This window comes from Rhipicephalus microplus, chromosome 6 (assembly GCF_043290135.1).
Source record: "Rhipicephalus microplus isolate Deutch F79 chromosome 6, USDA_Rmic, whole genome shotgun sequence".
NCBI lineage: Eukaryota > Metazoa > Arthropoda > Arachnida > Ixodida > Ixodidae > Rhipicephalus > Rhipicephalus microplus.
Genome location: NC_134705.1, coordinates 130,347,074 through 130,365,409, shown reverse-complemented (window position 1 = coordinate 130,365,409; position 18,336 = coordinate 130,347,074). Strand labels below are relative to the sequence as shown.

Genomic DNA, 18,336 nt, shown 5'->3' with positions numbered 1-18,336 from the left:
AAGTTCTAAAAATGCTGTTGAGGTATTTTATTTTCACGGTGAAGCCAACTTTCGCATGGCGTATATACTGACATTGACACTGTCGTGGCTTCAGGCTACAGTATCAATTCTTAGCTATTGAACAACTGAAATAAATTGTGTTTCCTGGTAATTTACCAATTGTCAATAACCCAGAACAGAATTCACGGCGCACAAAAGTGTAATTATCTGTAGAGTCAATGTCCCGAATTTTCTCTCACATCACTGTAATTGGCTCTGCCTGCAGCGACAGACTGCAAAGGTGCAAATTGCCTTCTGTCCTTATTAAGGACGTCAATTGAGGTGTCCTTGCCGACACAGTTCTAGAAAGAATTAGCACGCTTTTCTGGTGTTATATCTCATCTTCCGAGATGTCCCCCAGAAAGGCAAAGTTTCGTGGAAAGTCCTTGTGGTACTTAGAGTCGGCCAAAACTTAAACTATTATGCGCGGCGGCCACTTTTTGTCTCTCAGCACAATATCATGGAGCCGAGTTACAAAAAAAAAAGTTGCTTCCAGGACAGGTGCTTTTTGGGCGTACACTTGCCCTCATCTTTTTCTGAAACTTAATTCAGTCATGTGGCAAACTTTACAAAGAAAAACTGCCACTCAAGCACGATAGCTAAAAACTTGGCCGACTGTACATACTGCGAAAGCTTTGAACGACTGAAACTTTTTTGTTGTTGCCAACACTGTATTTTAGCGATTTTAGGGCCGTCTCCTCAGTCTTCTAGCTGGCATTGGGACAGTGGCAAAATGCCAGCGGTGATAATTACTGACTCCGAGCCAACAGGCAAGCAGATTCACCCGTATGCTAAAGCTCTGTGCGACATTGCGATAAGTCTTGGCTACACAAAATCGTTGATTGATTGGTTGGTTGACTGACTGATTGATTGATACGTGGGGTTAAAAGTACTAGAACCACCATATGATTATGAGAGACGCCGTAGTGGAAGGCTCCGGAAATTCCAACCATTCGGGGTTCCTTAACATGCATGCACCCAAATCTGAGCACATGGGCCTATAGCGCATTTACGCCTCCATCGAAAATGCAGCCACCGCAGCCGGGATTTGAACCCGCGACCTGCGGGTCAGTAGCCGAGTACCTTATAGCCACTAGACCACTACATCGGGGCAACACAAAATCGTTGCAAAGACTTAAGTGCCATGATAAAATTCAGTGCGATTACATTCCGGGTGTCTCACTTACCTTGTGCCAAAGGCCCATAGTTTTAGATTATGCGAATGTCACTGAGATGGGATGTCACACAGTACATATGCAGCACGTAGCCAGGAGCGGGGAAAGGGTTCAGGCATGACTACCCGAAGCTTTTACATTGTGAATACAGTGTTTAGTGGCCAACACACGCCAAAACATGCCCCGCCGCGGTGGTCTTGTGGCTAAGGTACTCGGCTGCTGAGCCGCAGGTCGCGGGTTCAAATCCCGGCTGCGGCGGCTGCATTTGCGATGGAGGCGGAAATGTTGTAGGCCCGTGTGCTCAGATTTGGGTGCACGTTAAAGAACCCCAGGTGGTCGAAATTTCCGGAGCCCTCCACTACGGCGTCTCTCATAATCAAGTAGTGGTTTTGGGACGTTAAACCCCACATATTAATCAATCAATCACACGCCAGAACATACTTAAAATAGTGGTCGTATATACTTCGGATGTGCCCGCAGCTATATGGCTCTGTACACGCAGAACAGCCATTGTATACTATAAAATTGCGGCCTCGCGGTCACCATTGCAACCACACACACGTCGGCCTGAGAACCAAGTGGAGGCTTAGAAGCGGATATAATGGCTGTGGCAATTTCCTTGCCACAGAAACGCGGTCGGGGACGGCATGCACATGCGCACAATTCCGATGCCCGGATGAGATTATAGCCTAAATACTTGCTCGTACGCCCGGCAGGCGGCGTTCGGTTCACACCGTAGAAGTAATCGAAGATCTCATCTTTTGGCCTGTACGTAAACAATGGCGTCAATTAGCTGGCCTTGTACAGAATGGATGCGGGTGTTTGCTAGTTATTGTTGAGCGTGACCTTGCTGAGGAAAGGGAAGGCAGTTCTATTGCCGCGAAATACGCGAAGCTACACGAAGAAAAGCCCTTCTGGTTAATCCGAAAGTGGCATTGCAGTTCAAGTAGTGTCCTTCGTACTCGGTAAAGTGCGATCGTCGCGGCTCTGTGCCGACTCCCAACACTATAGGATAGCAGAGTGCACGTGCACTGAGGATATGCCTAATTAATTGAGAGATGAAGAACGAGCTTCTTTCTAAAAACAGACGGATATTGCAGCCATAGCGTATTCGACACTGCGCGCAATTTTCTACAACAGACAAAAAAAAATCGCAGCATATCCACGCGGAGTGAATGATGATGAGTAAGGTGAAGCGTCCGTCAGCCCGCCTGTGCTTCCGTCCGTCCATTCGTTCTTGCTTCCGTTCGTCCACGCGACCATCCGTGCGTCCATTCACGCGTCCGTCCATGAGTCCGTCCACCCGTCTGCCCATCCGTCCGTCTGTCTGTCCGTCTTCTAGCCTGTCTGTCCGCCATCCATCTAATGAACACTCCAAGTACCGCCATTTCGCATCCCCTGGGGCACATACTCGCTCTGCGCGTCCATCCATCCGTCCGTTCATCTGCTAGTCTGTCCATGCGTCCATCCCGTGCGTGCATCTAGGGAACACTCCAAGTACCGCCATCTCCCATCTCGCATTCCCTGTGGCACATACCCGCTGTAGAGCAGGTATGTGCCACCGGTGGCTACACACGACAACGGAGGATGGACAGACCCACGCCTTAAGGAGCTTCGCTCCTAAAAAAAATTGAATTTTGGGTGTAACTAAACTTATAGTTTCGTTTTAAAACATTCCTTTTACCATAGGTGTTTATATTTTAAATGAGAAGCATTTCCTAGCGAACTACAGCGACTTTGAATCTATCTATCTATCTATCTATCTATCTATCTATCTATCTATCTATCTATCTATCTATCTATCTATCTATCTATCTATCTATCTATCTATCTATCTATCTATCTATCTATCTATCTATCTATCTATCTATCTATCTATCCGCCTACAACTTCTAGCTCTCCTGGTCGTCTCGATAATGGTATCAATAGCAAAATTGGTATGGCACAACAGCAGTGTATGACGAGCATATATGACTAGTCATAACATGGAAATTATGACATGGATATCATGAATGTCATGATTTACATTTCATGGTATTGCTGCTCTTGCGGTGGTTTCGTGCACATGACATTTTGCAAAATTGGTATGGTATGACATGACTGCATGGCGAACATAAGTGACAGACCCTAACGTGAAAATCATGTCATGATAATCGTCTAAACATGATATTGATGATTTGCGTGTTATGTGAAACATGACTACATGTACACGCTCATAGCATGCTCGCGGCCGTTTTGCTAGGTTCACGTATACAAAATTTGGTATTACGTGACGTGAATGGGCGACAAAGGTAAATGACGCGTCCAAACATGATAATCTTGAAGGGCATGTCATGTGAAACATGATTACATGCCATGCTTATAGCGGACTAGCGGCCGTTTTGCTAGCTCCACCTATACGAAATTTGGTATTATGTGACGTGAACAAGCGACGATGGTAAATGACACTTTCAATATGATAGTCATGCCATGGAAGTCATGTGCGGCATAATTTACGTCCACCTCGTAACGATTGGATCATTTTAAAGTGACGTATCAACCTTCCTCATTCGTTCTTCGCATATCGCCGATTCCCACTGTACGTGGGATCTGCCAATTGTTTTCCGAGTTTTTTTTTCTTGATTTTATTTTTGTATTATTGATAACTTACTGCTAAACTATTTCTTTTTAAACACATCCTTTCACCAATAATTGCTTTTTTTTTTGAAACAAGACACTGTATGATTGATGGCCGATTCTCCTGGTTGGGTTGTACCGCGTTTCACAGTTAACCAATTACATCGAAGCAAGTGTACGGCTAGGGCATGTCAGTCGCTTAGGGGCAAAAAACGCATGTGCTGCAGATGTTGGACCAACTTGACTGTGAACATCTGGTCCACTAAACAAGATGGGCAACATACGGGTGACAAGCACCAACAAAGATCGTGCGCGAATCACATGTGGCAAGCCAGACAAGACGGCGCATTTCGTGAAAGAAGGGCGCACGATGCTTAAGTAGAAAACTTTAAAGGAGCGCGCGCTAAATTCCAAAATCACTTACTGGTCAGACGTCCTAAAATTTAGTTGCAGGGTTATGCCTTTTTGTGATTGGCTGTGGTTGGAAATTTAGTGGCACCACCACGTCACGTGGTAATCAGCTGTCATGCACCTTCACAGCAGTGGCGTAGCCAGGGGGTGATACACCAGGCCCGTGCCCCCCCCTCCTTTGAAAGTTTATTTTGCCATGGAATATAGAGCGAAAAATCATTTGAAAAAAGTGAATTCCCCTTCCCAAAAAATTTCTCCCTACGCCCCTACTTTACAGGCTTGAATGACTGCTCAAAGAGAGACAGATAAAGATGCAAGGAAAGGCAGTGAGGTTAACCAGACGCACGTCCGGTTTACTATCCTGCACTGGGGAAGAAATGACAGGGAGAAAAAAATAGGAGAGATGGAAGAAATATACACACATACACGAGCACATATGGGGGAGCACACGCAGTCTACAGGCAGTCAGTCGCTCATGTTTGTTGCCTTTAAGTAAAGTAGCAGTGCTTTAGTCGCTTTCAGCGCTATTGAGGCACATGCCCAATGTCCCAGAATCTTCGGCACAGAGAATGGTCTACAGTCCAGTTGGTTCAAAAGCATTCGGAGCTGGCATCGCTGGGCGTCGTAGTAAACCGATGCGAAACGAGTACGCCTTTGTGAATGCAACACCCAACCAAAGGCGGCATAACAGTGTCGCATCGGAGCGGGAAAGTTGTGATGGTAGCTTTAGCTTGAGCGAAGGATCCAGTTCATATAAGTGACACCTTTGGAAGCTGGTAGACGACTAGAACGTGCGTGTAAGATCCCAAGCCATCAAGTAAAGCTGTCTTGCCGCCCATACTCGTTCCTTCGTGGGCTGAACGTGCTGTATCATTGGCTAATTAATTTCCAGCAATACCGATATGTCCAGGCAGCCACTGATATTTATTACCATGCCCTCGTGATAGAGCTTGATGGTGGCAATGTCTTACTTCATGCACCTATTGCTCGTGATTCCTCTTACACATGGCGAACTGAATGGCTGCTCAAATTTTATGTTTTGTTTATACTAGAGAAAGCTGGCTGAGGAGATGCAGGTGATTATTAAGGTATTATGCTCGTAAGAAAGGAAGTGCTTAAAAGGTGGCTACTTATTCGCGGCTCATCTCTGGTCACGACGTGAGATTTGTGAGGCCATGCATATACACAGGGAGGCAGATAGGTGGGTAAGTGTGCCCTGCATTGTCCTCACAAAAGAGAGAGAGATTAGCTTCTTGAGAGGGCGGATACGTGATACGCATGCGTACTTTCAAGAAGCTGGTGTGGCTTGCATTGACGGCAGAATGGTGACGTTACTATTAGTTTACATTCTTTTTTTGCTAAAAGCGCTAGCTGCTTGAAGAGTTGGCTGTAAATTCGGCAACCAGTTGTCATGAAGTTTTTCATCGCTTCTTTTCGTCATGAAAAGAAGCGATGAAAAATCGCTTCTTTTCGTCATGAGGTTTTTCATCGCTACTTTTCGTCATGCACGTCATGAAAAAAGGTTTTGTGTTCGAAGTAATAAATTAGTTGCGAGTCCTGTGCTCTGCCTGCATGCTATGTCTTTTTTTTTTTCGCTTTTCAGTCTAAACTTTTTCTTGTTTACTTCACATATGTCACGTGTCCGCAATGACATTTTCAGTTGAAGTCTAGCAGTCGTCCTGTGTCCTTGTCTTGTTCCACTCTGTTATGTACTTAAGTGACTTTACTATGTCTTCGAACAGATGACTATTGTCAACGACAATTCGTGTAATGACATCAGTGTTGAAAGAGCGCTACGACAAATAGTTGCCTGCAGCCTGCTGCAGCTAATGAGAGCTCACTAAATATGCCACAGTCTATAGACATTCCGTCAAACTAAAGTTTGCATTCTTTCTTTTCATGCCAGCTGTGTCCCTATAGGTGCACTGCAACATGTGCTCAACTATCACAACTAGATTTCTCACTATTTCACCACAAGCAGACGAAATATTTCTTGCCCTTCTGTGGTTCAACGTATTTCTACCTAATTGATACGTTCGCATCATACTATTTGAGATCATCGTGGCACGCAATATGTCCAAAACCCATATGTGCACCAACAGGAAACATTCAGAAGCCAGTGTCTCCAAGACATGCAAAATTCAATATATTTTGTTAAAAGGAGGGTGAGGAAAGTACACTTCAGTTCCCCTCAACTCCCCTGTCTGCTACACCAGAGCACAGGGACACGCACACCACAACTAGAACACATGGCTCAGTTCGCCACACTCTTGTCACAAGGGTGACTCAACAGCGGCCAACACCCCACCGCGGTTGTCTAGTGGCTAAGGTACTCGGCTGCTGCCCCGCAGGTCGCGGAATCGAATCCCGGCTGTAGCGGCTGCATTTCCGGTCGAGGCGAAAATGCTGTAGGGCCGTGTGCTCAGATTGGGGTGCACGTTAAAAAAACCCAGGGGGTCGAAATTTCCGGAGCCCTCCACTACGGCGCCTCTCATAATCATAAGGTGGTTTTGGGACGTTAAACCCCACATATCTATCAATCAACGGCGGCCAACGGCAAACGCGATTAGCAACGATACAGGACAAGACAAGCATTGATTAAAACGCCGACCGAGCTTGGCAACCGGCGTGAAGAGTAATCCCCAAACTTGCAAAACGGCTCTCACTGCGTCACCGAGTGTAGCCAGCAAGCGGCAGGCCTTTCAAGCTCTGAGCTATATGGTATCGGTATTGTTCAGTAATGCAAATCTCTTGGCACTATATGATGAGATTCGGTAGAGAGATACATACCAGTGAAACCTGCGTATAGATCAGATTTTGCGTGGTTGCGCCATTAACAGCGAACAGGACAGCGTGTTGCATAATATGCTGCGCCGATAAGCTCAGACACGTCTTTTCAAGACCTCGATGGCCGCATATCGGTGGGCGAAGAAAGCCAGAAACAATATAGCGCAGTTAGATGCCACACCTGGTAACGAAAACTAATGCGTCGTTCACCAGAAATATTGAAAATTATAATAATATCGACTTAAACTTTGCCACGTCATACTATAGACCACCCTTTTTTTTGTATTATAGCTCTACCGTATTACGGTTGGCGTTCTTCTCGGTTCAGATACGTTCGAAGGGAGAATGACTCGGTTTAGTTCATTGCTAGAGGATAAAATTAAGTTTGAAGTATAATTTTTTTAAATTTCGCGCCGAGATCTCCGTGCGTGACGTCAAATATTTCAAAAAGTATTGTTTTGTATTTTCGTGACACTGCCTCGATGAAAAAATTTCCCAAACTTCGTAAGCAACGTCAACAGCACCCACTGTAGCTGACAATGCACTTCATCTTTATCGATTATAGAAGCCACGTAGGATCCAATAAGCGCCTTCAAAATATTCAATGGCACGGTGTTTGGTGCGGCACTCTCGAAGAGGCATCCCCACCCGGATATTCTTTTCACGCGTTTTCTCGCTTGCCAAGCGTCGTATGTATACCCCGGTATAAGAGTGGTGTTTTGGTGATTGTGAAATTGTACTTTAGCATATACGCGAAAAACCGTTTTTCTCTTTATCGTCCCTTTAAGGGGTAACCACGGGCGAGCATAAGCAGCGCTCTGCCCTCTTGATGTCGCCTTCTGCTCGACCGTTTCATCTCTCCCGTGATGCGCTATACCAGTTCCAGCATAAGCAGCGCACAGTTGCTCCTTAAGGAGCACAAGAATGGCGCTTGGCAACAGTTGTAACCATGGCGGTCCTATTCTGCGCACCACGACGGCTGATTAGAAACCAACATTAAAAATCATAGGCCACGAAGTGAGGCTGTCATGAGGTGGTCAACTCACGGGCCTTGCTGCGTCACCCGTAGTCCCGTCGTCTCGGTGGTCCGGAAAGGGAACCTGCAATACACAGTGAGAGATACTGTATATAAGATGCAGCAAAGAGAGCGAGTACGCAGACAACAGACAAACCTAGGCGGCAGATGCGGTGCGGATCAAAGTATTTGAGACATCCCCTCCAGGTGGGAATAATATTATTATGAGATCTGGGATTTTAGGGTCGGGTGCATGGGGCAAAACGTGACAAAAATTTCAAGATAGTGAATATTTATTTTTATTTTATTTATTACAATAAAACATCAATGCAAAAAACTTTCCTTTGTGTACAAGGTATGTACTGCATAAATATTGCCCTATTTTCACTGTTTAAAATATTATTTTAATTTTAAGTAAAATACTCCAGATGTCTCATTTTGCCACAACCTGCGGGCCAAAACGAGAAGTTGTGTGGGGAAAATTGAGACAGCGTGAAAAAAAAATCATTCCTTCAGTTTTTGCAGTAGAAAGACTTAAAATTCACTCTTTGGGCCCTTATGAAGTCTTAAGGAGCCCAGTTCTTAGACTCCACGCATTGAATTTAGACAAAACCTGGTGTAGTGTTCCGAAACTCCGTGCAGATCACACGCCACCATTTTGTGTTTGTGGTACTGTTGTATTTCGTTGAACGCTTACACCTCATTTGATTATTCAGCAATTAGAGGCTAGATAAGTTTTGCCGTATCGGCTTCCCCCCCCCCTTTTTTTTTTTGCCGTTTTCATGCTGAACTGTTCAGGCATTTTACGGCCTTTAACTTCCTCCACCAGGCTCTGCGAGGCAATGAATTTGAAAGTGTGCTTGATTCGGACTTTCTAGCGCTTGCTTTTCTTTAATGAGGGTATTGGAGAAACGTCGTAAAAACTTAATCCCAAGACGTGTTCGCCATTTTCTTATACAATTCTTGAGAGCATCCTTGGCAACACGGAAATACCTCAATGCAGCGCGAATGAAGGGAGTCATTTAGTGAACGGCAATCAGTGCTTTTTCATGTCGTTTTCGACCCAAGAAGCTCTATACGACATTCTTCTTTTATGTACTAACCCTCTTAGACAAATTAATATAATATATATTGAGCGTAATTTAATGGTACAATTAATAGCACACTCTCAAAGGCAATCGGATGCCTTTATTATTACGTTTTGCCCCTCTTGCGTGCCAGAGTTCAAAAAAGTTTTCGCTTTGACCCCGGGCTCAACACGAATATAACTATTGGTATTATGTAGCTCGTAGTCTAAAGTAACAAAATAAAATATTTACGTTGCTGCATTGACGGTGGAGTATCTTTATACACGGATTCGAAAATTCGACTGAGCAGAATTTGGACCCTTTTTGACGGGTCACGGGAACGCACACCAGCCGCCTAACTTTCCCCGCGCGAACGCTGTGAGCAATCATCAACTTTTACACATAAAAAAAAGGTAGACAAGAACGAGCACTTGTCGCTGGAGAAGAGAAACAAAAGAAGAGTAGTTTTTGTATTAGCTACAGAAGCAGGCAAAGCCGAAATGTCGCTTAGAAGTGTGACAGCTTGGGCTAGTTGGTATGGCATGACGATAGTTATAGCGCGAGAACAAAACGACGACACAGAGACAAGAAGCGTTTTGCCCCGTGTCTCATTTTACTCCTCCCTACGTCCCAAAACCTCGGTATGATTATGACAGACGCCGTTGCGGAGGGCCACGGAATTTTTGGCGTTCTTTAACGTGCGCTCACGTCCCACAACACCCGGGCCTCAACCACTTCGTCTCCACCGAAATGCGACCACAGCAGCCGGGATCCAACCCGCGACCTTTGGGTGAGTAGCAGAGCACCGTATAGCCACCGATACACCGTGGCGGAGAAGTACGAATTATGATTCGCTGTCTACGAATGCGTGAAGTTCACATAACACAATTTCTAGACACTCACTGTCACATTCTAATAAAGCAAATTGATTGATTGATATGTGGGGTTTAACGTCCCAAAACCACCATATGATTACGAGAGACGCCCGTAGTGGAGGTCTCCGGAAATTTTGGACCACCTCGAGTTCTTTAACGTGCACCCAAATCTGAGCACACGGGCCTACAACATTTCCGCCTCCATCGGAAATGCAGCCGCCGCAGCCGGGATAAGAAAGCAAATGAAATAATACGTTGTTATGTGAGTGAATATTCTGTGTGTTATTCTGTGTGTTATTCTGTGTGTTAGGCCTGTTTTATTTTAACACAAAGATAATGAAATCTTAGGCTTCGAATGTGTGCCAAATTATTTTTTGGTTGAATTCATTTCGATCAGTGATTGATTGATTAGTTGATTGATTGATTAATTGATTGACTGATATGTGCGGTTTAACATCCCAAACCACCATATGATTATGACAGACGCCGTAGTGGAGGGCTCCGAAAATTTTGACCACCTGTGGTTCTTTAACGCGCACCGAAATCTGACCACATGGGCCTACAGCATTTCCGCCTCCATCGAAAATGCAGCCGCCGCAGCATGAATTCGATCACGCGACCTGCGGGTCAGCAACTGAGTACCTTAGCAACCACCGCGGTGGGGCTGAATCCATTTCGAGAAAATCAAAACTATGCCTTCGACGTTGGTACTGGTACGCGGCATGTCGAACGATACGTTGAACATTATAGCGGGCTCACCAAATTTGCCGGTTACAGTCATACGCAGCACAGCGATGTTAGGCCAAGCCACATTAACCATGCAGAAGGTTAGATTCATCTAATTCTGCTAATGAACAGTGTATCTTGTTCTCGTTTTGCCACAGGCTGACTCAACAAGCGTATTCCCTTCAGCGGCCCATGAAGGGAATGTCGCTCTTCAGTTACCATTACACCTGCGGCATTTAATGTATTCCAATGGCAGATCGCGAGCGCTGGGCCGGATTGCGAATGGAGCGCGCAGATCCAAGCGGGATTAGAGTTACTGTATATTCTACCCTAAAAGTAGCATATACAGTAACTTCAAGCGGGATTGCTTTCGCCAAATCTGCGATTGGAACGCGCGCGTCTCGACGGGAGCTGTAGGTGAGCAGAAATGTAGCGAGGGAGCACGAGAGGGCGCGAGGGAGGGCAAAGCGTTTTCCGGCCATCCATCGGTGACTCGATGAAAGGCGGGCGCACAGAATACGTCAATTGAACTTCCGGTGATCCGTGATTTGCGGTTGCCATTCCGGTGATCCGTGATCTGTGCTTGCCAATCTGCCATTGGAACGCACAATTGACGCTCGCAATCTGCCATTGGAATGTGACTGCTCCGCTCCGAGCAGGAAAACTTGATCTGGATCTGCCATTGGAATTCAACGTGAGATATAGAAACACGGGTAGATTTACAGCATGCAGACAGACGGCATATGTGGGGCCATAAAACGACGAGACTCTTATCGCTTCTTTAAATGCAATGTTTTCTTTTATTTTCATTGTGATGATCTCTTTTTCTTCTTTTTTCCAAAATGACCAGGACCATGAGTATGCGGCATAATTTCCGCCACAGTTCACACAGTGTGCCGATTTTCAGCAGTCGTCGGACGCGGGGCCCCAAAACTCCACACAGAGCACAAGTTTGCCGGCCACGACAGCTTTGCGAGCCGTGGCCATATCTCTGACATTGGAAGCAACGGCGGGGGTTAGGAATATATGGCCCCGCGTTAGTCTTTGTGTACTCGGTTTGAATGGTTTTTAGCAGATTGCTCGATGCAAAGGTCAGTATCATTTGTTTATGGTGTTTCCTTTATTTTTAGTATTCTTATCTTGATACGTTGTACGTTGGTCACGTTCTGGTTCTTCCACTCTTCCAGAAGTTCAGCTTCGGTCAGGTCAAGCAAATTTGCGTTTGATATTACCCCGCGAGCCGAGTTCATAGACCTGTGAGGTGTAATACTGATTGGTGCATCGCCAAAAGTTGTGAAAGAGTTCAGCTTTTCGAACTGGTCTTTCTCACGTATTTCTAGGAGTAGATCTGAGCTGGCCATTTTGGTAACCTTGTAGCCGGCACCGAGAGTTTCGGTTAAGCCCCTATAGCAACTATGAAGGGGGTTACAGTTCTGGCTTGCTTGTTACTTTTCTCGCAATGTATAACATGGAAGTGAGCGAAGATTTGTCTTGAGCGGTTGAAAAAACTGGTGTCTTCAGTGCATACCCACTTTGAGGAGGCACGATCACTAAGCAAAAAGAATGCTAATATGCATGCTATTTGTATGTTCAGCAGCGTTGGTGGCCACCCACCACAGAGCCCAAAGAGGGGACGCTGCAAGTTTGCGGATGCTGAAAGCTTGCAGACGTCAGCCGTACAACACTGCCATAACCCAATGCGTCTAGACCAAGGTTGGCTATTTGCACAGGCTTAACTCTTGCCGCCGAGAAAATTGGAAGTAAACAGAAGGGAGAAGTAGACAGGAAAGATGAAAAAAGTGAGAAAGACGAAGATGTAGGGAGGGAGAGAGATAGGAAAAGGCGACTGCCGATTTCCCCTTGGTGGGTCAGCCCAGGGGTGCCGTCTACGTGAAGCTGAGACCAAAGAGGTGTTTTGCCTACGCCGAGGGGCCTTAAAGGTCCCATCACCCTGCATCGGCTCAACCCCCAGGATTTGCTTTTCCCCGGACATGGCAGAGCCACGCACGGCTAGGCGTGAGAGGGAGTCAAAACCCCCTCGTTAGCTCGGGTCCGTGCTGTCGCCACGCACCAAACGCCTGCTTTTGCATACGCTTCTGCGGGGAATCGAAATGAATAAATGGATGGTAATTCCAAAGAATTAGAATTTCGTCAGGTAAAAAAAAATTAAGAAGTAGACCTTATTGTGTCTTTGAGAAATTCACAAACTGATACGCAGACGCTCCTGTTGCTGTGGCCCAGAGAAGCCCCAAGGGAAAGGATATTTTCAGAAATAATAATAATAAGCTGCTTCGGGACTAAAACCTGTCTTTTTTTTTCTCCTTTTTGGCACGCTGTGGTGTAAGCAAGAAGGTAAGGTGTTATGCTGATAAGATTGAGAACGCGGGTTCGATTGTAGGCCATGATGACCCAATATCGATGGGAGCGAAATTCAAGAATATCTGTGTACCCAGATTTAGAAGCACGTTCACATATAATGTTAATTTTTGGGGTTTAACGTTTCAAAACCACGACATGATTACGAGAGGCGCCGTATATAGTGGAGGGCCGGAACTCCTGCCATCTGGTGTTTTTTTATCGTGCACCCACATGGCACCAGACACAGGCCTCGAGAATTTTCGACTCCATCGAAAATGCGTCCAGCCCCCCCCCCCCCCCACCCCCGCATCATACATTGGACCTCCCTATCACATCGAGTCCGCCTCGGGGAATCAGTAGCCATGGCGCAGACCCGACGGTCACGGGTTCGATTCCCACCCTGGTGGTCGCATTTCGATAGAGGCGGAATAGTAAAGGCCCCACGTGCTATGCGACGTCAGTGCACTTAATGAAAACGAGATGGTCGAAGTTTCCGGGACCCTACACTACGGCATCTCTCATAATCATATGTTGGCTTCGGGATGTGAAACCCCACATGGTGTTATTATTACTATCATCATATCGTGGTTTTCGCATGAAAAATATCTTAAGTTATCTTTATAGGTCGTTTCTTCGTGCATATAGAGCGTTGTCTACGTCCGTAATCTCTTCCCCACCAAAACTTTTTTTTGGCAAGGTCGTGTTTGTTTCTTTGTGCTCTGGAAAGAGTTTCAGGGACTGTTTCTAGCACGTCATTGCTTAATTGCTCAGTTACATGCTATATTTTTTTAAACACGTATTACTCATGATCGCCAACTTCTCGAATGCCTATAGTGCGGCCAGTGATACAGATCTACGCTTGCAAATAACCACACTGTGTGACTGTGTGCTTAAAAAAATACAAAAGCATAAGCGTACGTGAATTACGTCACACAAATAGATTAATGAATGATGAAGTCCGAAATAAACATGTCAATATTGTTAGGACGAGAGCAGAAGGAATTATTCATACTTATTTATTTCAGTTTTTTTTTCTTATTATACAAGGAAGCTTCATATAAGATATTATTAAACAACTTTTTCCACTTCATTTCTTGCGATCGAAAGGTATTTGTACAAAAAAAAAGAATTTTACTTAACAAGTACGAATCATTGTAATAATTTTTTTTTCAGATTTAGTACTCTGAGCTAACCACAATTACATTTTCGCGATGGAGTATAAAAAAAATTAGCTATATAAGATATTCGATATGTTTCCAGAGTTTAGATTGTGACTACGAGCTAACATCTCACACAGCGTGGCAGTAAGTGAGACCTTCAAGGTGATGTTATGAAAGCCTACGTGATGCATTACATATAAGCCCTATAGATACAGGAGGGGAGCTTAAAGTCGCGAGACTATAGGAGACTAAAGGGCGCAACAGCATTCTCTTTTCGTGTTCTAGTATGAGACTACACTGGAGTCAGTAGAACGTATACCACTAGGAAAGAACCATTTTATACAGAAATACGGGGAAGCAAACAATAAACAACGGTAGACTTGCCTGATTCCCTACACCGCCAGGACCACGTGACAGGATCACGTGAATAATTAGTTTACCAAAGGAAGTAAACTACGGAAGAAAAAAAAGGTAACATAATGAATTACGCAATGGGGCATCGTTGGATTTATGTTGAAGCGCAATAACCACGCGACGTCACCAGTTGCCCACAAAATGAGATCTAGCAGTACAACAAGAAATATGAACAAAATGATTGGTTAATTTTTCCTAGTGAAATTATTGACTCATGTGTGATGCACTTTTGTCGGTTACTTACTTGGTCAAATAGGAGCTGTTACACAAGTTAAATATAACCAATTTTTGAGTGGTATATGTAAATTTTCTGAAGGCTCACTTTATTTCAATAATCTAACTAGAAGAATTAAAAGTTCATATGCGCAAGAGAACAACGTTCAACAAATACGTAAAGATGCTAATGCATATGGATACGTTCACGCAGCGGGCTGACGTAAAGTAACCACGTCGAAAATTTCGCTGTCCGCTCCCTTGGTGTAATCAAACGTAATCTAAGACAAGCTTTGATCCACATAAGGAAACGATCATATATTATAATTTATAAAGTAAACATTTATTCAGTAACACTCCGAGCACGTATTAGCTTAATGAGGCCAAAAGAAAAATGTCTCAATTACGACATTCAAGCGCTGAAAAATACCCGTGCTGCTATTTAAATGTTCCGATTATTCGCACACAACCAGCATTCTCAAGCTAAAGATTAAATCATGATATCGCTGTAGTTCGCCTCAATAATGGCGCGTTTGAAATTTTCTCACAGATTTCATCACCTTTAGTCCCTTCACGCTAGCTTCTTCTCTAATTTTGGTCTTTTTCATCAAGGTCGTTCCGTGAAGTTAAAACACCGAGAACGCTCGAGCCGCTTCGCTTCCAAGCTGGAGCACAGCGCGATAGCGTAATCAGGCCTTTTTTGCATCACATTCTCAAATGCTAGCCTAGCTTAGTTTTCCGGTGCATGCCTCAATCAAGGAGTTTTAAAAAATTGCTGGAGTGGAAATTGTTGCCGAGAAGTGAAGCCGTATTCACCGTACAAGATGGCTGTTGCAGCCATCTTACTAGGGGCATGATGAGCGGTTGGCGGGGGGGGGGGGGGTAGAAAAAGGGGGTAACGATTTAGAGCACAGGGTACTCTACTATGGGAGAGCTTAAAGCCGTCCCGAGGTGAAAATGGAACACGCTGTACGGCTGCTGCGGATGTGCAGCTTGATCTTTGGCATTCGGCTACGGAGAAGGTGCGTTTTCCTCGCACGCCCAACGAGTAGCAACTTTTTCGGGTCACATAATGCTCCAAGTGCGTCCTTGTGTTACTAGTTTTCTCTTGTAAACCTCAAATTAAAAGAAAATTTTACTAGAGATTAAGTCACCGAACACCATCTCTGGGGGTTATTTTATCGAAAACAACTATCTTTTAATTTATAGTTAACTTAACATAGACTAACGGATCGAAGCCACTTGAGTGAGCACCACCAGAAGATGGCATGCTTCTGAGATATTTCGAGAGCAAAAGCCGGCTTCACTGTTGCTGGCAAAGAATCGCAAGAGCTTCCACTCCAGCAATGTTTTTTTAACCTCCTTGGCCCAAACCATGCCGTGAGGAAACGATCTATCGGTAGTTTCGAACTATCCTGGAATGTCTACTCCGAGTACAGTCGAGTACCCACATAATTTTTGCTTTTACAGCGAACGACGCTCTGCGTGAGGGTATGTCAACGCGCGAGCCTATGCAGTTGCTCACTTCGTTGATGCTCTTGAGGCTGATGATAAATATATATGTATGGGGCGCTTTGTAGTGGGTGGGCCTTTCAAATCCCAATTGCTGCGCGATTCGCGTGTTGTAGCATTTACCACGATCCTATAAACTCTTCTGCCACGCAATATTACACGCTTGAAGGAAGCTCCTCCCTCTATACATGACATTCGTATACTGTTTTTTTTTTCTGAAGCAGTTCCGAGCCACAGCGTGACTTTGTGGTAGAACTCCCGCTCGGCACGCAAAAGACCTACATTTGATTATCAGTTGCGCGGAAAATGTTGTATCCCATTTATTGCAAATGCGAAGCATTTCTTAGTGAACTTCAGCGACTTTGAGCGTATATATCTGCCCAACCGCGGTAGTCTATATAGTGGCTAGAAGGTACTCGGCTGCTGACCCGCACGTCGCGGGATCGAATCCCGGCTGCGGCTGCTGCATTTCCGATGGAGGCGAAAATGCTGTAGGCCCGTGTGCTCAGATTTGGGCGCACGTTAAGGAACTACAGGTGGTCGAAAACTCCGGAGCCTTCCACTACGGCGTCTCTCATAATCACATACGGTGGTTTTGGGACGTTAAACCCCACATATCATATGAATTTTCGCTCGTGGACCACGCTCATTTTTCGCTCACAACCAACGATGCCGATGACGACACCGGAATTTCTGCGAAACGAGCTCCTTAACGTTACCGCGTAGAACGCGTGTTTTGCGACATATCCCGACACGCTCCTGCTTCTACATGATGAGTCGAATAAACGTGTTTTCTGGCACGGTTACAGAATAACGCTCTGATGAATTTCATAAGCTTGTTCACACGCATACCTTGTCTTGAATGCTGTCCTGACTGCTAATTACCTGGAGACTATTCATTTTTGTTTTTCCTTTACGTTTGGCAAGCTTTATTTATTTACATGCAATTACTAACGTACTGGTTGGGGCTATAATATTACTGTCGCAATGTATAACAATGTTGTTCTTACTTAATATACTCTCGCACGTGCTTTGGTTACGTGAAATTTCGCAATATGTCTTGTTTCATGTAATGTTTGTTTGCTGTGTACGATGGCTAAATTTCTTTTTTTCTTTATTTTTTCTTTCTCTCTTTCTTTCTTTCTTCACTTCAGTTTCAGTTTTTTTTCCTTTCTTTCTCAAAAGTAAAAAAAAAACGCTTGGTTTCAGACACGACGAAGTCCTTCCTGCCGCTGCCGAAAGTCCAAAAATTAAAAAAAAATATCTGCCATGTTGCCCATTAAAAGGACAAAATCGTTAATCCACCTTAACCTTCTTTACTTCTATTAATGCGTACCATAATCCACCGAGGGTCACTCCAGTTCACTTAAGTTCAGTGCACTTCGTTATACCATGAACTCACTTTACTTTACGAAACGGACATTCGGAATAGTTATGCATTCATCTCGGTGGAAAAGGCGCACCGAGAAAGACGGATGAAAAAAAAAAAGTACAATCACACCGGTGCTTTAAATAATCTCAATTCACCACCGCAATTCACTTCAATTATTTCATTGGCTTTCGTATCACGTAACGTTTTATACCATGCGTGTTTGCGCCGGCGGCGCCTCGCATCTCTAGCCTTAACACCCTCTGAAACAAAGCAATGTTTGTTGCACTGTACGGCGTGAATACCCTTTAAGTGCGCTCCCTGATGACGTCATCCGGAACACTCGCGTGACGTCACGCGTGGGCGAGTAGGACAATGTGACAACGACGCGGCTGAGGAGAAGGATACACATAGCGAGCCATACTCGCGCGGCGTGTCATTGTTCTCACCTGTCCTATTCGCGTTCACCCCTTCTTTTGTTTTGTTTTTTTCCTCGAGCGTAATAATAGCCGCAAGCGGAAGCACTGCTAAAATGAAACGGGGACGGCAGCCAAGGACTTCTACTTGTCCGACTCTGAAATGATGTAGACAGCCCTGAA

The 18,336-nt window shown here is 44.9% G+C and overlaps 1 protein-coding gene across 1 annotated transcript in view; it reads right to left on the bottom strand.

Annotated features, from left to right (window-relative positions):
- LOC119167371 (kelch domain-containing protein 3-like) overlaps nt 1-18,336 on the bottom strand; it is a 134,269-nt gene that overhangs the window by 91,860 nt on the left and 24,073 nt on the right. Inside the window, exon 2 of the mRNA XM_075866580.1 lies at nt 8,075-8,128. Coding sequence (XP_075722695.1) covers nt 8,075-8,128 — 54 coding nt within the window. The remainder of the gene's footprint in view (nt 1-8,074; nt 8,129-18,336) is intronic.